Source organism: Vulpes vulpes, chromosome 10 (assembly GCF_048418805.1).
Source record: "Vulpes vulpes isolate BD-2025 chromosome 10, VulVul3, whole genome shotgun sequence".
NCBI lineage: Eukaryota > Metazoa > Chordata > Mammalia > Carnivora > Canidae > Vulpes > Vulpes vulpes.
In genome coordinates, this window is record NC_132789.1 from 36,686,171 (window position 1) to 36,711,143 (window position 24,973).

The following is a 24,973-nucleotide window of genomic DNA, read 5'->3' on the forward strand; positions in this document are numbered from 1 at the left end:
CCTCCCCTCCAAACCTTCAAAATCTCCGGCCCGTCCTCCATCCCAGCCAATGACCTTGCTTCTGGTTTTAGTGTGAAAACACATCAACCAGAGGACACCCATGTGCCTCCCTGTGAAGACGCCACCCTAGCTCCACCTGTGCCCCCTGCTCTGCCTCTGCCCCATTCAGTCGGGGACCGGCCGGCCGTCCTCAGAGGCCCCGTCCTCCACCCCCTCCCCTCCGGCTCCAGACCCTGTGTTACGGAACTGCCCGACCTTGGTCTGCCTCAGGTCTCTCCTTCCTCTAGACTCTTCCATCAGCACACACACGTGCTATATTAAAAATACAAGACAAGACACAATCCAATCTCCTTCTGTAGCCTCTGGCCCAATTCCTTGCCTACACCGCCCCCCCCCCCCCCCAATAGAAACATCCTCTAAAGAACTCCTGAAACCATTCCATTCCCAATACAAGTGATATTGCCCTCAATGGGCAAAAACTGGCTCTTACAGGGTGAAAAATTCTTACTCTTTTTACGCATAAAGCAAATATATATATATATATTATCAAATATATATATTATCAAATACATATATATTATGTAACAAATATAAACCATATCAGTGATACCAGAATCTCATTGGGGTGAGGGAAGAACAATTAAAAAAAATGTCTAAAAAAAAAGGTCTAAAGAAGCTCCTTAAGGGAGGTAATAATGAAATAATGAAAACAAGTTTGACAAACACTGGTCTAAACCCAGGATTTCAATGCCTTCTCTTCCTGTTTTTCTCAAGCCTTCTTCAATCTGTTTTTCATCCCCAGGGCCCCCCGTAAACTGCTGTCAGTGTCTCCCATGCCTGCCATAATCCTTAAACGAAAGTGTGGACACTATTTGGCACAGCTGACCACTTCCTCTTTCTTCAGACACTTTCTTGGCACCATTCATGAATGTGTGATTCTTCTCCCTAACTCTCTGAACCCTTGAGATCTGATATCAGGAGCAGAACTGATGCAAAAAGTAAGGATTTTTGTACGTCTGGACGGTAACCAATCTGACACACCAGCGATCCTGGTATAGTGTCCTTGATCTAAGTCAGATCCTTGATCCTAGATTAGATCTCCTTGATCTGAGTCAGATCGCGCCATTCCTTCAATGGCTTTCCGTCTCTCGTAGAGTAAAAGCCAACGTCTTTATCATAGCACAAAGCCCTCCTTTGCTAGGCCTTGCTTCCTCTCCACCCTCGCCTTCCACCACGGCCCCTCCTTGAGACTGTACGCCAGCCACGCTGGCTTCCCTGAGAAACTGCTCATTCTTTGGGCTCTTCTACACGCGGCCACTTCTGCTTGGATATCACTCCAGATACTCCGTGGCTCACACTTCCACTACCTTCAGGTCTCTGCTGCTCAAAACTCACACTGTTCCAGAGCTGCTCACACCGCATACAGTAGTTCCCCTTGTCATTTTTTATTCTCCCCATCCCGCTTCATTTTCTTTCCCAGAACTTACTATTGTCTCTCCTAGACATTTCTTTATTTCTCCTCCTCCCCCTGGACTAGGATATTATGGGTATTATGTCTCCTTCTACTGGAAGAAGAGCTCCTGGAGGCTTTTATTGTTCGGTTCACAGCTATAATCGAAGCGTCCAGGTACTGGCACATAGTCAAAGTTCAGTAAATATCTGTGTGATGATAAATCTTATTTTAACATCTAAATAAAAGACTACAACTACCACTTTTTAACAGATAAAAAACTGTATTTTAATTTCCCTTCTTGAAATACAATCTCACCATCTCATTGGCCTATGGCAAATAAAACTATAAGATGCAAAAAAAAAAAAAATCTAATGACTCACAGAAATCGAAAGAAACTGCTTTGGCTAGAGCGGTTTTCCTTGGCTATTTTGTCATGGGAGAAGTTTTAGGAGAGGCCAACATTTAAATAGCTTCTCAAACCAACAGAGACTTCGATGCTGGTAAACACAAAATGGCTTTTTAGATGATGTCGCTCATGGTTTCTAGAAGCAAACATTCAAGTCAAAATGAGCAAATGTCAGACTCTGGACACAGCGTTTTGGAAGAATGACAGAGGATCCAAATGTCTGGTTAGCATAGAGCCATGTCTTGCAAATCTGGTAAACGAATAAGAAACTACTTAAATGAGATCCATTCGTGAAAAAGAAAAACACGCTCAGGAGACAGTGTATCCATGCAGAATGCTGGTATTCCTTCATTTCAATCTTTCCCTTCCTCTCCTACAGTCTTAACCTACTTCCAAAGTAGTAGTTGATGGCTGGAATACCTTCTTCGTCTGTAGCACATTTTATCTGAAGGTTCAGAGATTTCTTGCTAGAAAGCTAAAAATCTCAGCTTTCAAATTACTTCTCTCTTCCAGATGCCTTTGCCAGCCCAGAAGGGAAAAAGTTTAATTCAAGTCACCTGGTGACCGACTCGGTGATAACAACGCAGTTCAATAAATTCCAGCTCTCCGCTCTTTCATCTCACCCCGTATCTAGTTGTGACATTTCTCCTTAAAGTCCTTCTGTTTTCAAAGAACTCTACGTGGAAAGTAGAGCTCCGAGTCCTGATGGATGTGCACAGCCAGTAAGGCAGATTTAGGAAGGGATCTTTTCTTGTGTTCAAGTGGCAACCTAGGGGGCTTGTCTCTGACATCACACAGCTATCAACAGCATGTGTACGAGAACAAAGGACCGAAATATTAACACCACTGACACATTTATATCAAGCATGAGGAGATCACACACAGTGGTGGTGGGTAAAGGTGCAAAAAGGTACGTGGTTTCCATCACGGGAGCCTGGGGAAGACTGGATTCCAGATCGCCACCCAACAGCTCCGTGACCTCAGACACGCAGGTTAACTTAACCTTTTGGAGCCTCACTTTCCTCTACTGTAAAATGGGGATAATGAGTGCATGAGGCAACTGTGAAGAATAAACAAAACAATGAAGGTCAAGTGATTGATGTAGGTGGTAACAACTGCTTTCTATACCGTTACCATCATCTCCTAGATCCCCTCTTACTGTTCTCTCCAACACAAGAAGTCAGTCCCCAGAGGGACACATACAGAAGTAGGGAAGCCCACTCTGTCCTGCCAGGGCTGGGAGTGGGCAGTCAGCATGACAAAGAGTGGTGCCAGGTTGCTCTAGACTCCAAGGTGGGTGCAGGCCTCTCCTGTTTCTGCTGACTGCTGAGTGTCTGCAGGACAGCAAAGATTAGCTTAGGTTGCCTCTTGGGCAGTAAGAACCAACCCCCACTCTCATTATTATTTGTAAATAATGGTAAAGAAAGACAAGGTGGCGGGGGGTGGGGGTGACTGGGTGGCGGGCACTGAGGGGGGCACTTGACGGGATGAGCACTGGTGTTACTCTGTATGTTGACAAATTGAACACCAATAAAAAATAAATTTATGATACCAGCCAAAAAAAAAAAAAAAGAAAGACAAGTAGACGTGGTAGATATAAAAGGTGAAGATCAAGACATAACAAATAAAAGAAACTTAATAGTAATAGTTTTTTTTTCTAAAAATTGAGATCTCAGCTCATAAGTGTGCAGGCAGCAATAGAGCAGCTAATATGCAAGGATGTTTAGAAACTGAATTATCTCCCCTCCTGTGGAGATGGTCTGCTGGAAAAAGCAATGAAGCATGTTACCTGATGAATAAAGGACCTTTGTTTCCTGTGCTTTTAATCAAAATCTTTTCACCAAAATGTCAAAGAAAAATGAAGGAGTTAAACTTCTTTTAGCAAAAAAGAATAGGGTCTCATTTTTCCATCAAAGATAATGAGAGATCCTAGCAGTCGTAGGAAGGAGACGGAAGGTGTGCATGGTGAGCAGTATTTATCATTTTATTCCATAGTACACGATAAATTCTGAGATTACGTAGTTTTACCGCCCGGTTTACTGAAGTGCTAAGTGTCTACTTAAGGAGATCACTCCTGTTAAGATTAAAAGCCTTTCAAACAACATTCCCCCAAGTCCTGCAAATGTTTTCTTCCTCCCAATCCAGATAGGTAAATTTGTCAACTCAGTGTACCCAGTCAGGTTTTAAAAGGTAGATTCTATATTTCTGATGAACTAGGACTTCTTTCAATAAATGTTCACATCCGAGGCCAGCCACATTCTGGTCCCAGTCCACATTTCCAGCTTTATCTCTCCAAATTCCCCACCACGGAGCCTTTCCTCTCCCAAGCCAGGCTATTTTCAGTTCCCAAAACATAAAACAAGCACCTCTATTTCCAGCTTATTGCGAAGACAGGAGGCTAACATAGGGCAGGGGGAAGCCAACAAGGAAACCTTCCTGATGGGCACATGGTTAGTATTAAATCAGGACATATTCATAAAGGCACAGGAAAGAAATTCTTGCCTTCCGGGGATGAAACTGCAACAACTGGTCTCCCTATTGCCCCAGGTCTCTCTGAGGCTGGGGACAAAAGCACTAATGATGCTACATTTGAAGTTCAAGAGGCCACCAGGAAAGGACCTCACCAACTGCCCTGAGAGAGCTCTGAGAAATCACTGAATAAGAAGTCACCTTACTACCTTGAGTCCCACTACCTAGTCAATATAAAAAGGAAATTCTATTTTAGAATTTTTCCACTTTTTTCCACTTTTTGCTGAGGCAAAACCAGTGGGGCTGGTGGGGCTGCCCGGAGAGACATCGCCGCCTCTAGTCCAAGAAAACATGCCCCACCTCGTCTACATGTAGACTCATCATCAAGCATCAGACCATAGGAATGAATTGCAGGGAAGCCAAGACTCCCTTCCTACCACAGATGAGCAGTCACAGGAGCAACACTCCCACAGATTATAGAGTCTGAAGGAGGATGGGGTATGGATATTCAAAATAAGACCCCAAAATCCACCCTGCTCCAGCCCTCGGTACCAGACAGGGCCTCCTTGGCATTAGGGATGGAGCAAATGAGCTCTGAATTAAGACTAAAATAATCACGACCAAGCCTTAAAAACCAACATGAGACTATTCCAACAGCTGAAGGTCCGACTAGAAAGTTATAACAAATGACCAAGATGCCATTAAGGCCCTCACTCTGTTGAGAGACGTGGAGTTCACGCATGGAAGTCTGAGGGCCGTTCTGGGGAACAATAAAACCTTCTCACACTTACACCCCACACATACAGCTCAGACTCCCTGAAAATGACTTACAACCACAAAGTGACTAGAACTCAAATAGTGATGGCATTGCCACAAGAATAAATAGAACAAAACAGATATCCACAAACAAGTGTAATGCAAATTTTTAAGAAATATTTCATTTATTTATTGAGAGACAGAGAAAACAGAAGTGGGTTGGGAGGGGCACAGGGAGAGAATCTCAAGCCAACTTCCTGCTGAGGGCAGAGCCCAACATGGGGCTCAGTCTCAGAGCCCCGAGATCATGACGTGAGCTGAAATCAAGAGTCAGAGGCTTAACAGACTGAGCCACCCAGGCTCCAGGTATCCCTGAAGAAATGTCAATTTAAAGAGCAAATTTCAAAACAATACATTTAGAAGGCACCCTGTGCTTGGAGCAAGGTGTGGAAGGGCACTCACCATATCACGAACTCTGGGGAGTGGGAAGGGAGGACAGGGCAAGGAATGAATTATTAGTTCAACCTTGGATTGTTTCATTTCTTGGAAGACTACTGATCAGCTTTGTCATTTAAAGTGATAAAAAAAAAAAATTGGGTGGAGAAGGGAAGGACTACCTAGTTTTTTTTGTTTTGTTTTGTTTTGTTTTGTTTTGTTTTACTTTACCTAACATCTAATACAGCAGGCATTCAAAAATCATTTGTAGAATAAGGTAGAAAGGAGTAGGAGGGAGATGAAATAGGATAAAGGATAAAAAGATAACCATTCATGGAATGACAAAGCACTGTAGATCCTATAAATACAGGATGAGAAAGGGAAAAAGGACACTTGATAAAGTTGGAAAAAAGAAGAAAGTGGAAAAAAAGGGGGGGAACCCTAAAGTTAAATAAATGACAGACATCTATGAAAAAGATAAAAGCAACACACTATTTACCCCAATAAACATAAAAGGGTTTAGACTTTTCATGGTGGATTTAAAAACAGCTACGGGGTTTTCTCTGGAAATGCCTAAGCAAACATAAATAAAAGTGATATTATTCACAGTCTCCACAGACATCATAAAAGATTTTGTAATAATCCTAATAAGAAATGCGTAAGGTTTTAAGACAAAAGCTACAAAATTTTACTTAAAGACATAAAAATTCCTAAATAAATACAGAACTGTTTGGGATTTTTTTTTTTTTTTTTTTTTTGGATAGAAAGATGCACTATTGTAACAGTGTCATTTCTCCCTAAATCAATGCTTCAGTTCGATGTTACTCAAATCGGTATTCCAATGGTTTTTAATGAAACCTGACTCTACAGTACACAGCAATAAAAGATAGATTAGCCAAGAAAACTTTGAACAAAAATCATCAAGAGGGCCTTGGTCTACTCTATATTAGGATCAACTCTTTCCACAAGGAAAGGAACTTCGAGGAGAACATCTTTGTTTCAGATTTGCACTTCACGACACTTTGTGAACATCCCATGAGCCACCTTAATAAAACTGGAAACCTGCTACATGTCCATCAAACTGGATGAACACATCAAGGTAAATCCAAAGAATGGAAATGCCAGCTATATTGATAGAAAGATCAGTTTTGGGGAATCCCCAGGTGGCTCAGCGGTTTAGCCCCTGCCTTTGGCCAGGGCACGGTCCTGGAGTCCCGGGATCAAGTCCTGCATCGGCTCCCTGCCTGGAGCCTGCTTCTCCCTCCTCCTGTGTCTCTGACTCTCTCTATCATGAATAAATAAATAAATAAATAAATCTTTTTTTTTTTTTTAAAGAAAGATCAGCTTTGTTAATAGAAATATTAGCTATGTTAATAGATATAAATTAGATATAACAGATATATTAAAATTACACCTTAAGCATTTAGGGTATCCGCGGCCAGACTGCATAACCGGAGGCTGGATAGGAGAAGGAACGGCCGGAGGGGTTTTAGCTGCCTGCTTCCTGCTGGGGCACCGACGTGAGGAATGGGGCTGGGATCAGGCCACAGGTCACCATGGAAAAAGTGGATTATTTGCTAGAGCATCTCTACAAAGTCAGAAACGTACCCCCAAGATCTTTCATGGTTCATCACAAACCTACCATCTGTGAATTTACAGACATTTTTAAACTATGACATTTGGGGTGAACAAGTGTTATAATTTTTAAGACATAAGCCAAGTAAGTGTTTCGTTTAGACTCAAAGAAACAATATTTTGCAGGACGGCAAACTTCCATACGGTGAATTAGAGTGCGTATCCTTAGTCTGAAAGTATCTACTTTCAGGCTCCGTCTTGGGCGCTTGTATTCTAGAACTTTATTTTATTTTTATTTTATTTTATTTTTTTTTTTTTTTTTATGTAATTCTAGAACTTTAAAAGCAACTCCACATCGTAATTCCTAATTAAGCACGCATGGATATGTCTACGTATTCTTGGACCTCATGCCGCCGGAAGTCTCCAGGGTAGAGCTATAGGGAGACCTTTGTGGAAACTCCACAAAGGAGTTTTCATTTCTTTTAGCCTATGTTCCTACACACGCTTAGCAGTTTGCCTCCTCGAGATCTGTAGTTTCACCTCTGCCGTCATGTAACAACCAGAAAGCAAAGAATTTGCCAAGATGAGTTGTTTAGGGAAAACCAACCCTCCCTTCCTCACTCTCCAATCTAGGAAAGCGATGCTCGGTGCTGTTTCTCGAGGTTGGGATGACGCCCACCCACACCCCACACACAGTCAGAAGGCAGCAAAGTCTTTCCTCTCACAGGACTGTGAGGTGGATCAAGGTGGTGGATCCCTGAAAATGGAAAGGTAGGGGCTGGACCATAAATGTCAAAGGGGCAGGAGTTGGGGGCGTTCCTGTCTGGGTAGAGACCTGGCTCCTGCTTGCATGTCCCGCTTCCCAAGGGGTGCCCTGCTGCAGAATGCCTGAGGAGCACAGCTGCGGGCCTGCAGAGCATGGGGACCGCCTCAGTGTCAGTGCAGAGCTGCCCATGATGCCCTGAGTCCCGCCTGATGTCAGAGGGCCGGGCAGGGCCGAGCCTGCATGGAGGGGCAGCAGGGATGCACTTGGGCGTCATGCCTCCCTGGTACCCGGGGACTACAGAGGCTTGGACTCCCCGTGTGACCCCAAAGCGGGGGGGAAGCCCTAATGATGACTAGGGAGGGTCTCCTATGGGGGGGAGAGGAGAACCTGTAGGCTTAGAGGAGCAATGAAACAGATGTTCCTTGCAACTTACTGCAGGTTCCCATGCGAGAGGACCCCACGGTGCTCTGGAAACAAACACTCCACTGTTTTGCGAAGGGCAAAGTCATGCTTCCTGTGTGCTCCCAGCATCCTTACTGATCCACAGGATTTTTCTGGCTGTCTTTTTGTAGGCACACAACTCTGACTGATAAGGACCAGGGGTCTGCAGACACCCTGACTACCATTTCCTCGCTCAAGACTAAGAACTGAGACTGCGTCAACTTAAAAGCAGGCTTTCACACTAACGGGTTCACATCCGAGCATCACCACCAAGAATGGAAATAATAATAATTAATAATAATAATAATAATAATAATGCCTTCAGATCATTGTGAGGATAACTGAGAGAACGCTGTGATATTAGCACATAGAGAGCAGCACAGCATCAGACGGTGAACCACAAATTATAAGAGGCTGTCTACACGGGTCGTAAAGAGCTCCTGTTCTCCCCCCTGGGATAATGCAACAAGTATAATAAGTAATCGACAAAAATAATAATAATAATAATAAAATAATAATAATAATAATAAGTAGTAGTAGTAGTTTAGTAGTTCTGTGTCTTCTGTAAAAGGCAAAATAAGGAGAGTGCGGCGGTCCGGGAGAATATAAAAAATATTGAAAGGGAATAAAGGGGAAAGGAGAAAAAAATGAGTGGGAGATATCAGAAAGGGAGACAGAACATGGGAGACTCCTAACTCTTGGAAACGAACTACGGGTGGTGGAAGGGGAGGAGGGCGGGTGTTGGAGGGGAATGGGTGACAGGCACTGAGGGGGGGCACTTGACGGGATGAGCACTGGGTGTTATTCTGTATGTTGGCAAATTGAACACCAATAAAAAGATAAATTTATTATTTTAAAAAAAGGCAAACTAAGGAGAGGGTGGCGGGTCAGGGGAACCCCAGACCATGTATTCAACAGGGAGGCCCTTCCCGTAACGGATGGTACGTGCATCGATGCAAGAGGACGGGCGAGGCTCAAGGTGCGGGGAGCAGATGGGAAGGCCACGCAGGGAGCCAAGGCGAGGCCAGTGCCCCGGGCCCAGCGCTCCTCCCCGGGGTCCCAAGCCCCCGCGTGCTCCTGCTCAGTGCTGCGCCCATCCTCAGGGTCCCAGGCCCCGCTCCCAACGCCGGAGGGAGCCGCAGTCCCAGAGGGCCACCAGGTGGCAGCACAAGGCTGTGCAGACCGAGGGCCTCCTCCCAGGCGGTGCTGGCGACCTGCCCTGGGACAGTCACCTAGGGGTCTGGATGGCGCTGGGACCCCGGAGAGAGACACGGCGGTCTCCACGCTGCACTCAGCGTTGAGGTTTGTGACTTCAAGAACACTTCGGTGTTCTTGATCCGGTGTTTCAGCGGCTCCCGGGGCTCCGGGGTTGAGCGTCCGACTCTGAGTGCAGCTCGGGTCCTGATGTCGGGGTCCAGGACCGGGCCTGTGCCAGGCTGTGCACTGGGTGGGGTCTGCCTAGGACTTCCTCCCCCCCGCCCTGCCCCTCTGCGCGCTCGCTCTCCCTCTCTCTCTCAAAAACAAACAGCAGATAAATAACTATGCCCTTTGATTCAGCCCCGTAGGTGGTCATCACCAGACACCGTGTGTGCACCCTTTGCAGCCGGGGTGGCTTCTTTCAGAACAATGAACCCAGCAGGATTATCTGCCTGGGGTCCAATTCTGAATTGAGCTGATACAAAGCCCCACGGCCCCCCCTCAGCCGTGCGCAGCACGTCCATCATTCCTAAACGGCTCCCGCAGCAGCAGCCTACGCGGCCCACCGTGCTCCTCCGACACCAAGGAAAAGGAAAAACGTTCTATTTGCTTTTCAGCGTGGTGTGTTTTTTAAATTGCGTCAACATTACCATTTTTTAGGGTAAAAGTAAACTCTCCTTATTTTTAAAGTCGGAACTACTCAAAAAACTGTAAGGGAGAACATGAAAATCATCTTCAAGCAATAACAACGTGACTATGTTTCTGTGAAACTATTTTTGGTAGATGGAAAAGAAATACAGATGCATCTACGTACCTTTCCTAATATAAAAATATTGTGAAATCTTTCCATGTGAACAAAAATATTATAGGGACGCCTGGGTGGCTCAGTGGTGGAGCATGTGCCTTCGGCTCAGACCGTGACCCCGGGGTCCTGGGATCGAGTCCCGCATCGGGGTCCCTGCAGGGAGCCTGCTTCTCCCTCTGCCTGTGTCTCTGCCTCTCTCATGAATAAATAAATAAAATCTTCAAAAAATTAGATTATTATATTAATCATCACTAGCACCCAGTCATTACGATCACTAGCGACATACTTTTACTGAAATGCCTGGCCTTCCTCGACAGCATTATTCTTCACAAAGTCGACAGAAACGGCGCCGTGGAATGATGGGCAGTAATCAGAGAGGGACCAATGCTGACAAAATAATGAAGACAGAGAATGTGACATAACTAACAAATATGCTGATGGAACATACGTGTCAGAAAAATTTGGCCGTAAGCAGATTAGTTCAACAAATATTGAGGTGATGGCCTGAAAACAGGGAAAGGGCCATATGACCCCTTCGAAGCCTGAGCCCAAGGAAGGGAGCCAAAGGAATGCTCTGGAAAACCAGCCGGGAAGGCCGGGAACAGAAGTACGAAGACCGCAGAGACCAAAGTGGGAGTGAGTTGAGACGAAGACGGCAGATGAGGGAAGGGGGCTCCTGAGATACTCTGAGGTCACAGCACGTGGGACAGAAGCAGAACCTCCAAGTAGGTATAGAAGCAGAAGGACATGCCGAAGGTGAGCAGAAAGCGGAGCCTTTAAGTCACAAATGGACAACGTGCCCCATAAAAAAACGAACAATAAGGCACATATATGTCTTCATGGGACTACAAGACTCGAAGATGAACAAAGTGAAAGAGGCGCTTACAAATAAAGTATCTCTGAAAGGTTAAAAGTAAAAAGGTTGAACCGGACAAATGCAAATAAAAGAACGAGCATCTCATTTACCGGTCAAGGTCAACGTGAAGGCCAAACAGAGCTCAGACGCCCCAGGAGAGACCTTTTTTTTTTTTTAATTTTTTTTTAGATTTTATTTATATATTCATCCATGAGAGACACGGAGAGGGGGAGAGAGAGAGAGAGGCAGAGGGAGAAGCAGGCTCCACACAGGGAGCCCGACATGGGACTCGATCCTGGGACTCCAGGATGATGCCCTGGGCCGAAGGCAGATGCTTAACCGCTGAGCCACCCAGGGATCCCCGAGAGAACTTTTTTTAAGTGAGAGTGTGAACTGCAATGAAGATGCAGTGTGAATCTAGGACCGTGGGATCAAAACGTCACGGAACAAACACTGCAAAAAAAATGTATTAATAACGGCCCCAGGAAAAACAGAAATAAAATAGAATTACAGTGATCTCTCAACCCAGCACAGTTCAAATATGCAAAAAACTATGGATACAGAAGATCTAAACAAAGTCATTAATTAGGGGAGCCTCAAATATCTTGGGTCAGTCCGTGCCCGAGACATCGTCGATTCTATGTTTCATGGGTCACTGATAATACAGGTAACTGAGAACTACCTTCGCAGCGCAACATTAAGGGGCCTCTCTTTACACACAAAACCACGTAGCTTTTAAAAATGGGAAATAAAGTAAGTAATAAATATTTTAAAATATTTTATATTATTAATAATATATTATATAATAATATATTATAAATATGTATTTTATATATTTATTTTAATATATTTAATAAATATTAAATATTTATTATAAGTATTTATAATGCTTATTATAAATATTATAATATGAATATAATGTTATATATAAATATAATATAATATTAAATATAATATAAATATTTATATTTATAAATATAAATATTTATTAGTATTTATTTTATAAATATTTATTAGTGTGTAAAAATGGGAAATAAATAAAATAAAAATAATAATAACAATAATAAAAATGGGAAAATATAACTTATCACACAACTGGACACAGGGAGCGAAAGCTATTTTGGAAGTAAGTGTTGCAGCGTGCTGTGTACCATTTGCACGGCAACCCGACGATCACAGACTCCAGGGCAGTACGTGGCCCTGCTACAGAGTGACTCTGGCCACGGCGCCTGGCAGGCTCTGTGGGTCAAGCGTCGGGCTGTGGATTCGACTCAGGTCATGATCTCGGGGCCATGAGATCGATCCTCAAGTGGGGCCCTGTGGTCAGCATGGCATCTACTTGTCCCTCTCCTCCCCTGCTTGCTCTCTCTCAGATAAACACATACATAAAATATTTTTTAAAAAAAGAGTAAAGTGAGATTTAAAAAGGGAAAAGGTGCTCCAACAAATCCTAAGAGCAAGCACCCAAGAGCCGCGCACGAACAATGGGGATGAGACGCACCAGAGGTGGACGTGATCGGTCCTCGTGTCAGGGAAACCTCCCTGTTTCCAGGATGGCCACGGGGACAGCCCTTCCTTCGGGCCACGCGCCTGCATGTCCATCCCAGATGCTCGCTTCTATAAAGGCAAGGAAGTAAGAAAAACGTCCAATCTGAACCGGTTAAAAGAAATGCTATGGGGTCAGTGTGACCTTCACTCAGATGGTGAACAGGGCCCCAGGATCAGTGTTTGAGACGTGCAAATCGCTGGAACCCGTGACACCCTGTGTGCTGCGCCGCATTCGCGCAGGGACTTACAGTTGGCCACGTCCCCTTGTAGCTGCAGGATCCGAGGAGCCGGCATTGTGAAGACGACAAGGTCAAACCGCTCAGGGTGACCCGTTTCCGTGGACACCTCCCACCTGTCATCTCGCAGGTCGACCCGCGTCACGCGGTGTCCGAAGCAGACATCGGCACCTGTTCCAAAAGCAAAGTCACGTTCACATCACTGGGTTTCCATGTGAACGACCAGAAGGAGGCGCAAGCTGGATCCTTCCAGGTGAGTTAAAGAGTGACGTCTCTGCTGCTCCCCCTCCTGCCAGCACCCCCGGACGTCATCCCCCGCGGCCACCACTGCTAGGAACGCCTGCCACGCTTCACGGAGCAGCCACACCTGCGCGGCCCCCGTGAGCACGCAGACCCCTGGCGCCAGTGGATCTCACAAACAAGGGGTCAGATTCAGAGATGTCACTCCCTGATGTGGCCCCACATCCACCCCACTAAAGCTCATGATCTTCGTAAGGCAGGTAAGCACCCTAGTGAAGGTGTCAACGGTCCTAGTCCCGGCTGCACGAGCAGGACTAGTCCCTTTAAGCCTGAGAAAGGTGCAGAGACCCAAGCCCTCGTTGGTGGATCAACCACCTTTACTAAGAACTGGAATTAAGAGAAATACAGTCAAGTGTCCTCCCGTTGCACTTCCTCTTTTTCATCACCAAGGTATTTTGAGTAGTCTCATCCCTCTTGGGTTCTTGGGCACTGGGGACCTACAAAAGTCAGCCTCGTTCAAGGAGGTTACTTTTTAAACCAACATTGATTGGGAGACTGCTCCGTACCTGCCCGTTACCTGCTGGACTGACACGGATGCACTGTGCCCCACTGTCCTCATGATAAAACTTTGCAGTGGGCACTGTTATCATCCTCATTTTTTTCCCATGAAAGAACCAGGGTATAGATTTTTATTTAATTTTGATTTTTTTAAGATTTTATTTATTTATTTGACAGCACAAGCAGGGTGAGGAGAAGCAAACGCCCCGCTGAGCAGGGAGCCCGACCAGGGACTCAATCCCGGGACCCCGGGGTCAGGACCTGAGCTGAAGGCAGATGCTTCACCGACTGAGGCACCCGGGCACCCCCAGGGAATAGATTTTTAAACTTTCCTATTATACACCCAGGAAGGGGTGACAGTACATTCATTTGAGTCCAGGTCATTGTGATTCCAAAATTTCTCTCACTTCTGTTGTGAAAACACTAAACCACTTTTGTGGAGAGAAAGCTTTACAGGAGTTTAAAAGGATATAATTGTAAAATTTTAAATAGTATAAATGAGGTCTATAAATCCTGTAACAACAGATGTGGGTAGAGAGGGCAAAAGACTCTCAAAGTATTACAAAGCTAATATTAGAACAGTCTATGTTTTTGATATTTGTATTTTATTTTTATTAAATATTACATATATTATTTATAATTACATTTATATTATATAGATTTTATAGACCTGGAACTCAATTATGTAAAAATTCATTTAAAAAAAAAAAGCAGAAAGGAGTCCACAAAATGGACTTACTGGACATTTTTCCTGCTATTTTTATTTTCCAAACTTTGTACCAGTAATATGCAACTTTTTCAAAAGAATTACTTTTTTTGAAGTGAATAATGCTTTACAGAGTCATAAAAGATCTACAAAATCATTGTCTCAAGAGACTATACTAATTGAAAATACAGGGGCACCTGGATAGCTCAGTGGTTGAGCGTCTGCCTTAGGTTCAGCTCATGATCCCGGGGTCCTGGGATCGAGTCCCTGCTGTGGGGGGGGGGGGGTCCTGCTTCTCCCTCTCCCTCTGCTGCTTCCCTTCTTGTGCTCTCACAGTCTCTCTTAATTTTTTTTTTAAATTGAAAATCTATAAACAGGTTTTTACTAAGAATTGGTCAAATTAAAAGTGATAATCACCTTATATAGCTCTTTTAAATATACTTAGGAACACATCCAACATACACATGTAGATAGATAGATAGATGATAGAGATGGATGCAGATACGGAAATCTATCACCATACCTACCTACCAGGTACAGGCTACAGGCTACTGTTAAATTCTGTGAGCCACAAATAATTAAATATGAGCTCTTTTTCCAAGAGCTTCCAAAGCAAAACTGGAAGATAAAACATATATTCCTCCAAACGCCTGCCAAAAGGAGGACGTAGGTACCGTGTATTCCAGGACAGTCCCCCAGCGAGAACACCAGCTGTGAGAGGGCAAGCTGCCCTCTGTCAGCTGCCTTCGGTTCTTGTTTCACTGGTACCTAACACCGTGTCTGGCGTGTCCTAAGTACCCTGTAAGTGGTTACTGAGTAGATGTGTGCGTGCATGGACAGATCCGTGATACAGTCAGGAGGTGCTTGAGGATTTCAGTAAACATGCCACCTAAATTGGGCCGAATCATGATGGAAATGAGATTTTTAAAAAGCTACCTGGTGGCAATGCATGAAGCCGATGGTGACACTCCACAAGATTATCCAACAGTATCACATTCTGTAACGGTTAATCGCATGCATTAATTTGACTGGGTTATGGAGTCCCCAAATATTTGGTCGAACATTATTCTGGGTCTGTTTTTGAGGGTGATTTTGGATAAGAGTAAAATTTAAATTGGTGGACTGAGTACAGATTACCTACTCTATCTAATGTAGATGGGTCTTACCCAATCCGTCAATGGCTTGAATAAAACAAAAAAGAATAACCCTCCCCAAAGTGAGGAAATGTTCCTGACAGCCTTAAACTGGGACAAGTTTTGGGGGGTTTTATTCCCCCCTGTATTCAGATTTGAATTGAAAAATCAGCTCTTCCGGGATCTGGAGCCCGCTAGCCTTCACACTCTCCTGGGTCCCCAGCCTGCCGACTCATCCTGCAGATCTTGACCCCTGCCAACGCCCATAACCACGAGCCAATTCTTTATAATAAATCATGTATATATGTATATATCCTATTAAAATATGTACACACACATGTCCTATTATATCAATCTCCTATTGGCTCTTTTCTCTGGAAAATCCTGAGTAATACACCATTCTGGGCTGAATCCTAGATTGAGAAATGGTTTAAACCAGAATGCTATTTACATTTACCACATGTTCTCATGTTGTGTGTTCAATCTCACTGACCTCTCCCTTGCCTGAGATCAGGGACTCTTGGGGTCCTCAATAAGTAGTATTTGATGAAGAAGTTCAAAATAGTAATTATTCTAGAAATAGCTTATGTAACAAAAATTCTAAGCACCTCTCATCAATGATCTTGAACTGGACAACTTAATTATGATTCATCAAGAAACCTTCTTTTGCTTGAAAAAAATCATCTATTGGGATCCTCAGGTGGCTCAGCGGTTTAGTGCCTGCCTCTGGCCCAGGGTGTGATCCTGGGGTCCCAGGATCGAGTCCCACGTCGGGCTCCTGCATGGAGCCTGCTTCTCCCTCTGCCTGGGTCTCTGCCTGTGTGTGTGTGTGTCTCTCTCATGAATAAATAAATAAAATCTTAAAAAAAAAAAAAAAAAGAAAAAAATCATCTATCATCCAAGATCATTTATCATCTTTTTTTTAAAAAAAAAGATCATTTTCAAAACATTCATAAAATAAAGAACAAATGAAAATCCTAATAAAAAATGGGCAAAGGTCATAAATAAGAAATTCACACACACACACACACAAAAGATGAAAAGAGCTGCCTTAAAAAGGAGGCATGAACTCACTCATGATTATGTAAATATAAGTATAAATGTCAAAACACAAAAAGACAGCTGCTTTAACTTATCACACTGGCAAAAATTAAAAATCTCCATAATATCAAGACCTACAGAAGGAGAAATTCTCATTCACTGCTTTTTAATTTTTTTTTAAGATTTATTTATTTTAGGGATCCCTGGGTGGCGTAGCGGTTTGGCGCCTGCTTTGGCCCAGGGCGCGATCCTGGAGACCCGGGATCGAATCCCATGTCGGGTTCCCTGCATGGAGCCTGCTTCTCCCTCTGCCTGTGTCTCTGCCTCTCTCTCTCTCTCTCTCTCTGTGTGACTATCATGAATAAATAAATAAAATCTTTTTAAAAAAATGCCTAAAAAAAAAAGATGTATTTATTTTAGAGAAAGAGAACACGAGTGGGAGGGGCAGAGGGAGAGACCCCCGGCTGAGCACAGAGCCTGAGGTGAGGCTCAATCTCAGAACCTGAGATCGTGACCTGAGCGGAAACCAAGAGTCTGATGCTTAACTGACCGAGCCACCCAGGCAGCTCCTCATTCACTGTTGATGATGAGATATTTGTTAAGAGGAACAGATGACACTACCTGGTATAACTAAAAATTCACATTTACCATTCAACACAGCTATTGTCCTGTTAGAAATTGGGGTACAGATATGCATACGCGGCAGGGTTAGACCAGGTAGCAATACTGGCATTAGCAAAACAACCCCTCACCGCCCCCCCAGCCTAAATATTCACCAGAAACTTAATACCTAAATAAACAATGCATTTATTTATAAATATATAATGTGATATTGAACAGGCACTGAAAAGCATGAAGCATACTCAATTTCCTGATATGAAAATAGACCTAAGATATGATTTAGTCTATGATGATGTATTAGGATTCTCCAGAGAAACAGAACCAACAGGGGGCAGACACATAGATAATGGGCGTGTGTGTGACTGATTTATTATTAACAGATCAAACAAGGTGTAGAAAGGTCTATAATAATAATAATCCTATTTGTATACTTAAAAAGAATAAATATAAACACACGTGAATAAATAGAGACAGCCATGTAAGTCAACAGACAGAGGCAAAAACACTTTCCTAGAAGCGTACGCTGGAAACTATTATTAGGGATTACTTTAGGAAAAGAAAATTAGCTGTTAGTAGTGAAGAGGAGAGCATCTATCTCACAACTTTCTTTATAGCATTAACACTTAATTGTGTATACAGCTTTTATCTTCAAATGCTAATTTTAAAAGAAAGCAGAGAAAATCCTATCCCCACCTGATTCTTTCAAGTAATGCTTAATAATTGAAGAAACTCCTTGAGGTGCCACAAAATTACACTCTCCTTCCTTCACCACCATCCCTTCGATAGGAGACGTCAGAGGCTTCAAAAGGCCAAGAGCCAGCAGTTCGTCATAAAACCTGAAATAGATCAATACAAGGGAAATAATCAAACACCACAGTCAGCTGAAAAATACTATATTCTCTTCCAAGAATTCATTTTAACTAATAACTAGAAATCTTTGGGCATCCCTGGGCGGCTCAGCGGTTTAGAGCCTGCCTTCGGCCCAGGGTGTGATCCTGGAGTCCTGGGATTGAGTCTTACGTCGGGCTCCCTGCATGGAGCCTGCTTCTCCTCTGCCTGTGTCTCTGCCTCTCTCTCTCTCTCTGTCTCTCTTGTGAATAAATGAATAAAACCTTAAAAAATAATAATAATAATTTAAAAAGAAGCTAGAAATCTTCATAGGATCAACTCTGTATATGTTTTGTGTCAATGAAACATAATTCAGGGGCCCCTGGGTGGCTCAGTCTGCAGAGGACCGACTCTCGGTCTTGGATCGGGTGTGCAAGCCCCACGGTGGGCACTGGGCTTCCTTCAAAAAAAAATAGGGGATCCCTGGGTGGCTCAGCCGTTTAGTGCACCTTCAGCCCAGGGCCTGATCCTAGAGACCCGGGATCGAATCCCATGTCGGGCTCCCAGTGCATGGAGCCTGCTTCTCCCTCTGCCTGTGTCTCTGCCTCTCTCTCTCTCTCTCTCTCTGTGTGTGTCTGACTATCATAAATAAATAAATAAATAAATAATTTTTTAAAAAAAGAATCTTTTTAAAAAAAGAGTAATAAACCATAACTCAGGTGAAAAATAAATATTTTGTGAATCCAAACATCTCTCGTTGACAGCTGAAGGCCTATTTCTTTGTGTATCTCAAAGTCTAAGTCAGTGTAGATAGGACAGTAGGCAGAAGGGTCATTGTGAATTCAGTGGAGGCAGCCTTGCCCCGACCCCACTCCCCGGGGAGCTGTCCTCTGGGTCCCCACTGTGTTCATGGGGGTGGCCCACACCCCCGGCCTGCCACCCCATAGCCCCCCGCCGGAGGAGGCCTGGCCTGCAGCTCCCCACCGCCTCAGGATCACCTGTAGAGGGTCCTCAGCTGCACAGTAGCTTCTCTGCATTGCAAGAGCAAAACCAGGCCTTCCCATGCACCCCACCCCAGAGGGGCACCCCCGGCCCTGCTCACTCACCGTCCGTGCAGCCCGGCCCGCTGGGGCGAGCGGGTGATGTACTGTGCCCCCAGGTCCACGGTGCTCCCCGGGGCGTGCGGGCTGCAGGCCGTGCACATCCTCCCCCCTGCAGGAAGGGACAGGACCGCTCAGCGCCTCACCTGTCCCTTCCCTGCGGGCCACACAGCTTACTTCGCAGCTGCATTCTTTAAAAGGGCTTTAGTGGGGTTTTCCTCTCTTAGTTTTATGCTTGGTCCTCTACGACCCTCAGGTCATGCGGTAAAGAGGGCAGCAGGGGACCTGGCCCAGGTCACGCACTGAACCAGCAGGACCCCCTGCCCCGGGAAAGGCCCCAAGAGCTGGGAACCGCCCCCTCCACCCCCGACCCCCACCCCCGTGCGTGCCTGCGATCCACCCTCCTGAGAAAGGGGATCCTGTAAACCAGACCCAGGGAAGGCCCGGCCCAGGGCGCTGGGGTCCTGGCAAGGTGCATGCCCCGCACACCCGGCAGCACACCCAGCAGATGGACCCCGCGGGGCTCCTCCGCACCCCCTCCTCCCGCCCGGGGCTCCTCCCAGACCCCGCGGGGCTCCTCCGCACCCCCTCCTCCCGCCCGGGGCTCCTCCCAGACCCCACGGGGCTCCTCCGCACCCCCTCCCCCCGCCCGGGGCTCCTCCCCGACCCCGCGGGGCTCCTCCGCACCCCCTCCTCCCGCCCGGGGCTCCTCCCAGACCCCACGGGGCTCCTCCGCACCCCCTCCCCCAGCCCGGGGCTCCCCCCCGACCCCGCGGGGCTCCTCCGCACCCCCTCCTCCCGCCCGGGGCTCCTCCCAGACCCCGCGGGGCTCCTCCGCACCCCCTCCCCCAGCCCGGGGCTCCCCCCCGACCCCGCGGGGCTCCTCCGCACCCCCTCCTCCCGCCCGGGGCTCCTCCCAGACCCCGCGGGCCTCCTCCGCACCCCCTCCCCCAGCCCGGGGCTCCCCCCCGACCCCGCGGGGCTCCTCCGCACCCCCTCCTCCCGCCCGGGGCTCCTCCCAGACCCCGCGGGGCTCCTCCGCACCCCCTCCCCCAGCCCGGGGCTCCCCCCGACCCCGCGGGGCTCCTCCGCACCCCCTCCCGCCGCCCGGGGCTCCTCCCAGACCCCGCGGGGCTCCTCCGCACCCCCTCCTCCCGCCCGGGGCTCCTCCCTGACCCCGCGGGGCTCCTCCCACTCCCCCTGCTCCTCCTGCCCGGGGCTCCTCCCCGACCCCGCGGGGCTCCTCCGCACCCCCTCCTCCCGCCCGGGGCTCCTCCCTGACCCCGCGGGGCTCCTCCCACTCCCCCTGCTCCTCCTGCCCGGGGCTCCTCCCCGACCCCGCGGGGCTCCTCCGCACCCCCTCCTCCCGCCCGGGGCTCCTCCCCGACCCCGCGGGGCTCCTCCGCACCCCCTCCCCCAGCCCGGGGCTCCCCCCCGACCCCGCGGGGCTCCTCCGCACTCCCTCCCCCCGCCCGGGGCTCCTCCCAGACCCCGCGGGGCTCCTCCGCACCCCCTCCTCCCGCCCGGGGCTCCTCCCAGACCCCGCGGGGCTCCTCCGCACCCCCTCCCCCCGCCCGGAGCTCCCCCCCCCCCGACCCCGCGGGGCTCCTCCGCACCCCCTCCCCCCGCCCGGGGCTCCTCCCTGACCCCGCGGGGCTCCTCCCACTCCCCCTGCTCCTCCTGCCCTGGCTCCTCCCGCTCCTCCTCCTCCACCCCCTTCCTTTCCTCCAGCACCCCTCTCCTCCACACTCCTCCCCCACCCCGCCCGGGGCTCCTCCTCCACCGGGGCCCCCCCTGCTCCTCCCGCTCCTCTCCCCGCCCCCCGCTGCCCCCACCCGGGGCTCCTCCCACTCCCGCCGCCCCGGGGACCGCCTCCCCCTCCCCCTCCCCCCATCCCCCTCCCGCCCGTCCGAGGCTCGGGTCACCGGGCGGGCGCGCACGGCGCATGCGGCTCCGGGGGACGCGGGCGGCGTGGACGTGGTGCTCGCCCTCCCCGCCCCCCGCGCCGCCGGCCACCCACCTGGGGCCGCTGCCTCCTCCCACACCGTCAGGTGCGCGGGCCGCGGCGTCTCCCTCCCGAGCAGCGCGGCGCACACGCCTCCCGTCAGCCCCGCGCCCACCACCAGCGCCCGCGCCATGGCCTCTGCTCCAGGCCCCCCCAACCCCGCGGTCCCGGCGGCCGGCCTGCAGGGGGGAGGGGGGAAGGGAGGAGGGAAAGGAGGGGCCGGGAGGGGAGGGGCGGGGCGGGACCTGGAAAGGGGGCCGGAGCGGCGGGAGGATGGGGGAGGGGAGGGGGAGGAGGGGCCCGGGAGGGAGAGAGGAGGGGCGGGGGAGGCGGGGCCTGGGGGGAGGAGCGGGAGGGGCCGGAGGTGCCCGGGAGTGACTGGGACGGCGAGAGGCGGGGAGGGGGAAGGGAAGGGGAGGGCCCAGGAGGGGGAGAGGCGGGAAGAGCGGGGCCTGGGAGGAGGAGGGGAGGGGGAACCTCGAAAGGGGGTCGGAGGGGCGGGAGATTGGGGACGGAAGGCGAGGCCCGGGAGGGGAGGGGAAGGGCGGGGGGAACCTCGAAAGGGGGCCGGAGGGGCGGGAGGATGGGGGAGGGGAGGGGGGAGGAGGGGCCCGGGAGGGTGGCGGGGCCGGGGGGGGGCGGGGCCGGGAGGGGCGGGGCGGGGCGGGGGGACCTGGGGGAAGGTGTGGGGAGGCGGGCCCGGGAGGGGGAGGGGCGGGGACCCGGGAGGCGGGGCCAGCCCCGGGCGTGCAGGGAGGAGGCCGGGGCGCAGCTCCGCCCTCCGGGAGCACAGCCGCTCACCTGCCACCGGCCACCTGCCGGGCCCTGTGCGACGCCCCCTGTGCAGTGGGTGCAGTGATGTCTGCGTGTCACAGCCGCGGCGATATTTTTTAAACATTTTACTTATTCATGAGAGAGGCAGAGGGAGCGCCGGCTCCCGGGGACCCCGCTGCCGGCCTCGGTCGGGGACCCGGTCATGCCGCCCCCCATCCCGGCCCTATGGGGCCCCAGGTGGTGCGGCCTCCCCCGGGTCAGAGCGCCGCGCTGGGGGCAGGCCTGTGCCCCGGGCTGCGGGGAGGGAGGAGGCCGGGTCCCCGCGGCCCGGGGTCGGTTCCACCGCAGCGTCGCCCTGGAGGGTCCCCGCGAGCCCACGGCCCCCAGGGGGGCGGCAAGGCCAGAAGGCAAAGAGCAGGCCCGCCCGGCTGCAGCCCAGGGGCCCCCGGCCACCAGCACCTGCGCAGCCGCCAGCAGGAGCAGGGAAGCTGCCGTGGGGCCAGTAAGAACGTTTAGGAGCCACAAGTTTTCCTTTATGTCCCCATCACGAAGACGTGGCTCTACATGGAGTGGGCGGTAGAGCGATGCTCCCAACATGTGGGAAAAGAGCCAGAAGGAAATGCAGATGAATCCCATAGAGTCTGTACAAGGCCCCTAAGAATAAAAGAAGGAGCTGAACAGAAAACCATGAAATACATACTTGCTCACAGCCAAGTGCACAGGACAGAACGCAAATAGTGAGCAAACTGGGGTACCGTCTGATAATACACCAAGAATCCTAAAACTGGGTCTTTTCAATGAGACGTACCAGGCCTACGCTCTGATCTTGAGAAAATAATAAATAGATACATTTCTGTAAAAATGTGGCCACCTCGATGGTACTGGGGACAGTGGAGTGAGCAGGGACTCCAGCGACCGGATTATGGGTGTGCGAGCATCTCCCTGAAGCTGCTGGGGAAACAGGCCTTCGGATATTTACGGATGTATAGAAAATGACTCGTTTGTGATGCTCAAACACTTGCTACAAAACCAGAGTTTAAATCCCAGAGTTTTGTAGATACACACGGAGATGAGTGCCCGTGCTGTGTTAGGTAAACATGAGAGGAAGCAGATGCACTTCTATTTTTCCATTAGTTTCAGATATTTGATAAAGTCCATCTGTATTGATTTATTTGTCATGAAAGAAAGTAAAGCTGGAAAAAAAAAAAAAAGGAAAGAAAGTAAAGTTGATCTGGTAGCTGGAAGCGTCTCAGTCCCTGCCTGAAAGCCGTGGACCATCTAAGAGGTGTCCCAGCCACGTTCTAGGATCTCGGAATTGTCCAGAAAGGGTACCTGAGGGGCTACTTCGGCTGCCCTGTGCCACCACCACTGCAGCCCCGTAAACCGGTATCAGGGTTCAGCGGGCTTGCCCGGCCCTGCCCGGCTCTCCAGGGGGGGCCCCGCGCAGGTACCCGCTGGGTTTTGAGTCTGTTCTGCTCCCGTCCACCATCGCCTCCTGCTTCCTCATCTCTGAATCCCGAAACCTCATGGTCCTCCTCAATTCCTTCCCTTTTCCCACTCTTGCTAGACTGTCAGTCCTCTGGGTTTGGTCTCTTGTCCTTTGTCTCCTAAGCCCAAGGCCGTGCAGTTGCACACCAGAACCTCCGGATTCCACTCCCGCCAGAAACCATCCACGGGGCCTGCTTTAGGGCATGCTCGTGGGCACGTAGCATTTTGACCAGAATCACCACCTGATGGATGTGTTCTTAAATTCGAGCAATTGTTACAGTTTGTTTTTTAGAGACAGAGAGCTGGAGGGAGCACGCATTTAGGATTTATTGTGTCATCTTGGAGAATTGAGTCCGTATCATTATGTAAACTTCCTTTTTATAATAGCATTTTTCTTTTTTTCTTTCTTTTTTTTAGCATTCTTTTTTCTGATTCAACTTTGTTTGAAATTAACATAATTGGTCCAGCCTTCTTTTGGTATATTTCGCTCTACCCTTTTAACTTAAGTATCTGTGTTTAACATGAATTTCTTGTACAGAGCACACAGTTCAGTCCTGCTTTTTAAAAATTTAATCTGACAAAAAAAAATTTAGTCTGACAGTCTCTGTCTTTACCCATTGTACTGAGACCATTTGCCTATAAGGTGATTATTGATTAAGATCTACCAAGTTGTTCTATATGTTGGCAAATTGAACACCAATAGAAAGTAAATTTATATATATATATATAAATAAATTTATATATATATATATATATATATATATATATATATATATATATATATATATAAAGATCTACCAAGTTACTCCTGCGCTTATGTTCTTTATTTCTTTTTTACTTCTCTGGGTTTAACTGAGCATTTATTATTATTCCATTTAATCTCCTTTATTGGCTTATTATTTATACTTCTTAAGACATTTTTGGTGGTCTCCTTAGGGTTTACAATATACATTTTAAGATGATCTTAGCCCATCTTCAAATAATGTCATACTTTCCACCATATGGCTTGAGTAAAAAACTAAGACCTCACTCATGTTGTCCATAGGGATAAATCTTCAAAACCTAGCAATACTTTCAAGACTCTTGCTCCTCTATTTGTTTTTGTTTTTGTTTTTTTGTAAGATTTTATTTATTTATTCATGAGAAAGACAGAGATGTGTGAGAGAGAGGCAGAGACACAGGCAGAGGGAGAAGCAGGCTCCATGAAGGGAGCCCAACATGGGACTCGATCCAGAGACTCCAAGACCACGCCCTGGGCCAAAGGCAGGCACTAAACCGCTGCGCCACCCAGGGATCCCCCCAAGCTACGTTTCTGACTTCTCTTGGCAGTCGTCACGTGTCCTGTGCTGACTGAATTATTCGATGCTCCTGCATGAGCAAAGGTGGTAAACCTTTACTCCCGCAGTTCTGGAGTGTTCAGCAAATGCTTTTTTTAACTTGTATTTCCAGGAGCTGTTCATTGGCATTAGTTCTTCACCCTTTTCCTTTTCTGGTGTAATCAACAGTATGTTCTTTGGAACATTGTAGAGAGGGGCC

The 24,973-nt window shown here is 48.4% G+C and overlaps 1 protein-coding gene across 7 annotated transcripts in view; it reads right to left on the reverse strand.

Annotated features, from left to right (window-relative positions):
* Positions 1 to 21,394, reverse strand: part of RNLS (renalase, FAD dependent amine oxidase) — a 239,623-nt gene extending 218,229 nt beyond the window's left edge. For 2 of the 7 annotated variants that reach the window (XR_011994741.1, XM_072723589.1), the window contains exons 1-4: positions 21,191 to 21,393; positions 19,177 to 19,282; positions 17,936 to 18,078; positions 12,956 to 13,114 (exon numbers count right to left, since the gene is read on the reverse strand). Coding sequence is in view for 6 of the 7 variants with exons in the window: in XM_072723589.1 (XP_072579690.1) it covers positions 12,956 to 13,114; positions 17,936 to 18,078; positions 19,177 to 19,282; positions 21,191 to 21,308 (526 nt within the window). In the remaining variant the exon portion in view is untranslated. Of the gene's footprint in view, positions 1 to 12,955; positions 13,115 to 17,935; positions 18,079 to 19,176; positions 19,283 to 19,559; positions 19,764 to 21,110; positions 21,164 to 21,190 lie in introns of those variants that run through there. The other 5 variants (XM_072723584.1, XM_072723586.1, XM_072723587.1 and 2 more) reach the window with 5 other exon arrangements.
* Between the last annotated feature and the right edge of the window lie 3,579 nt (positions 21,395 to 24,973).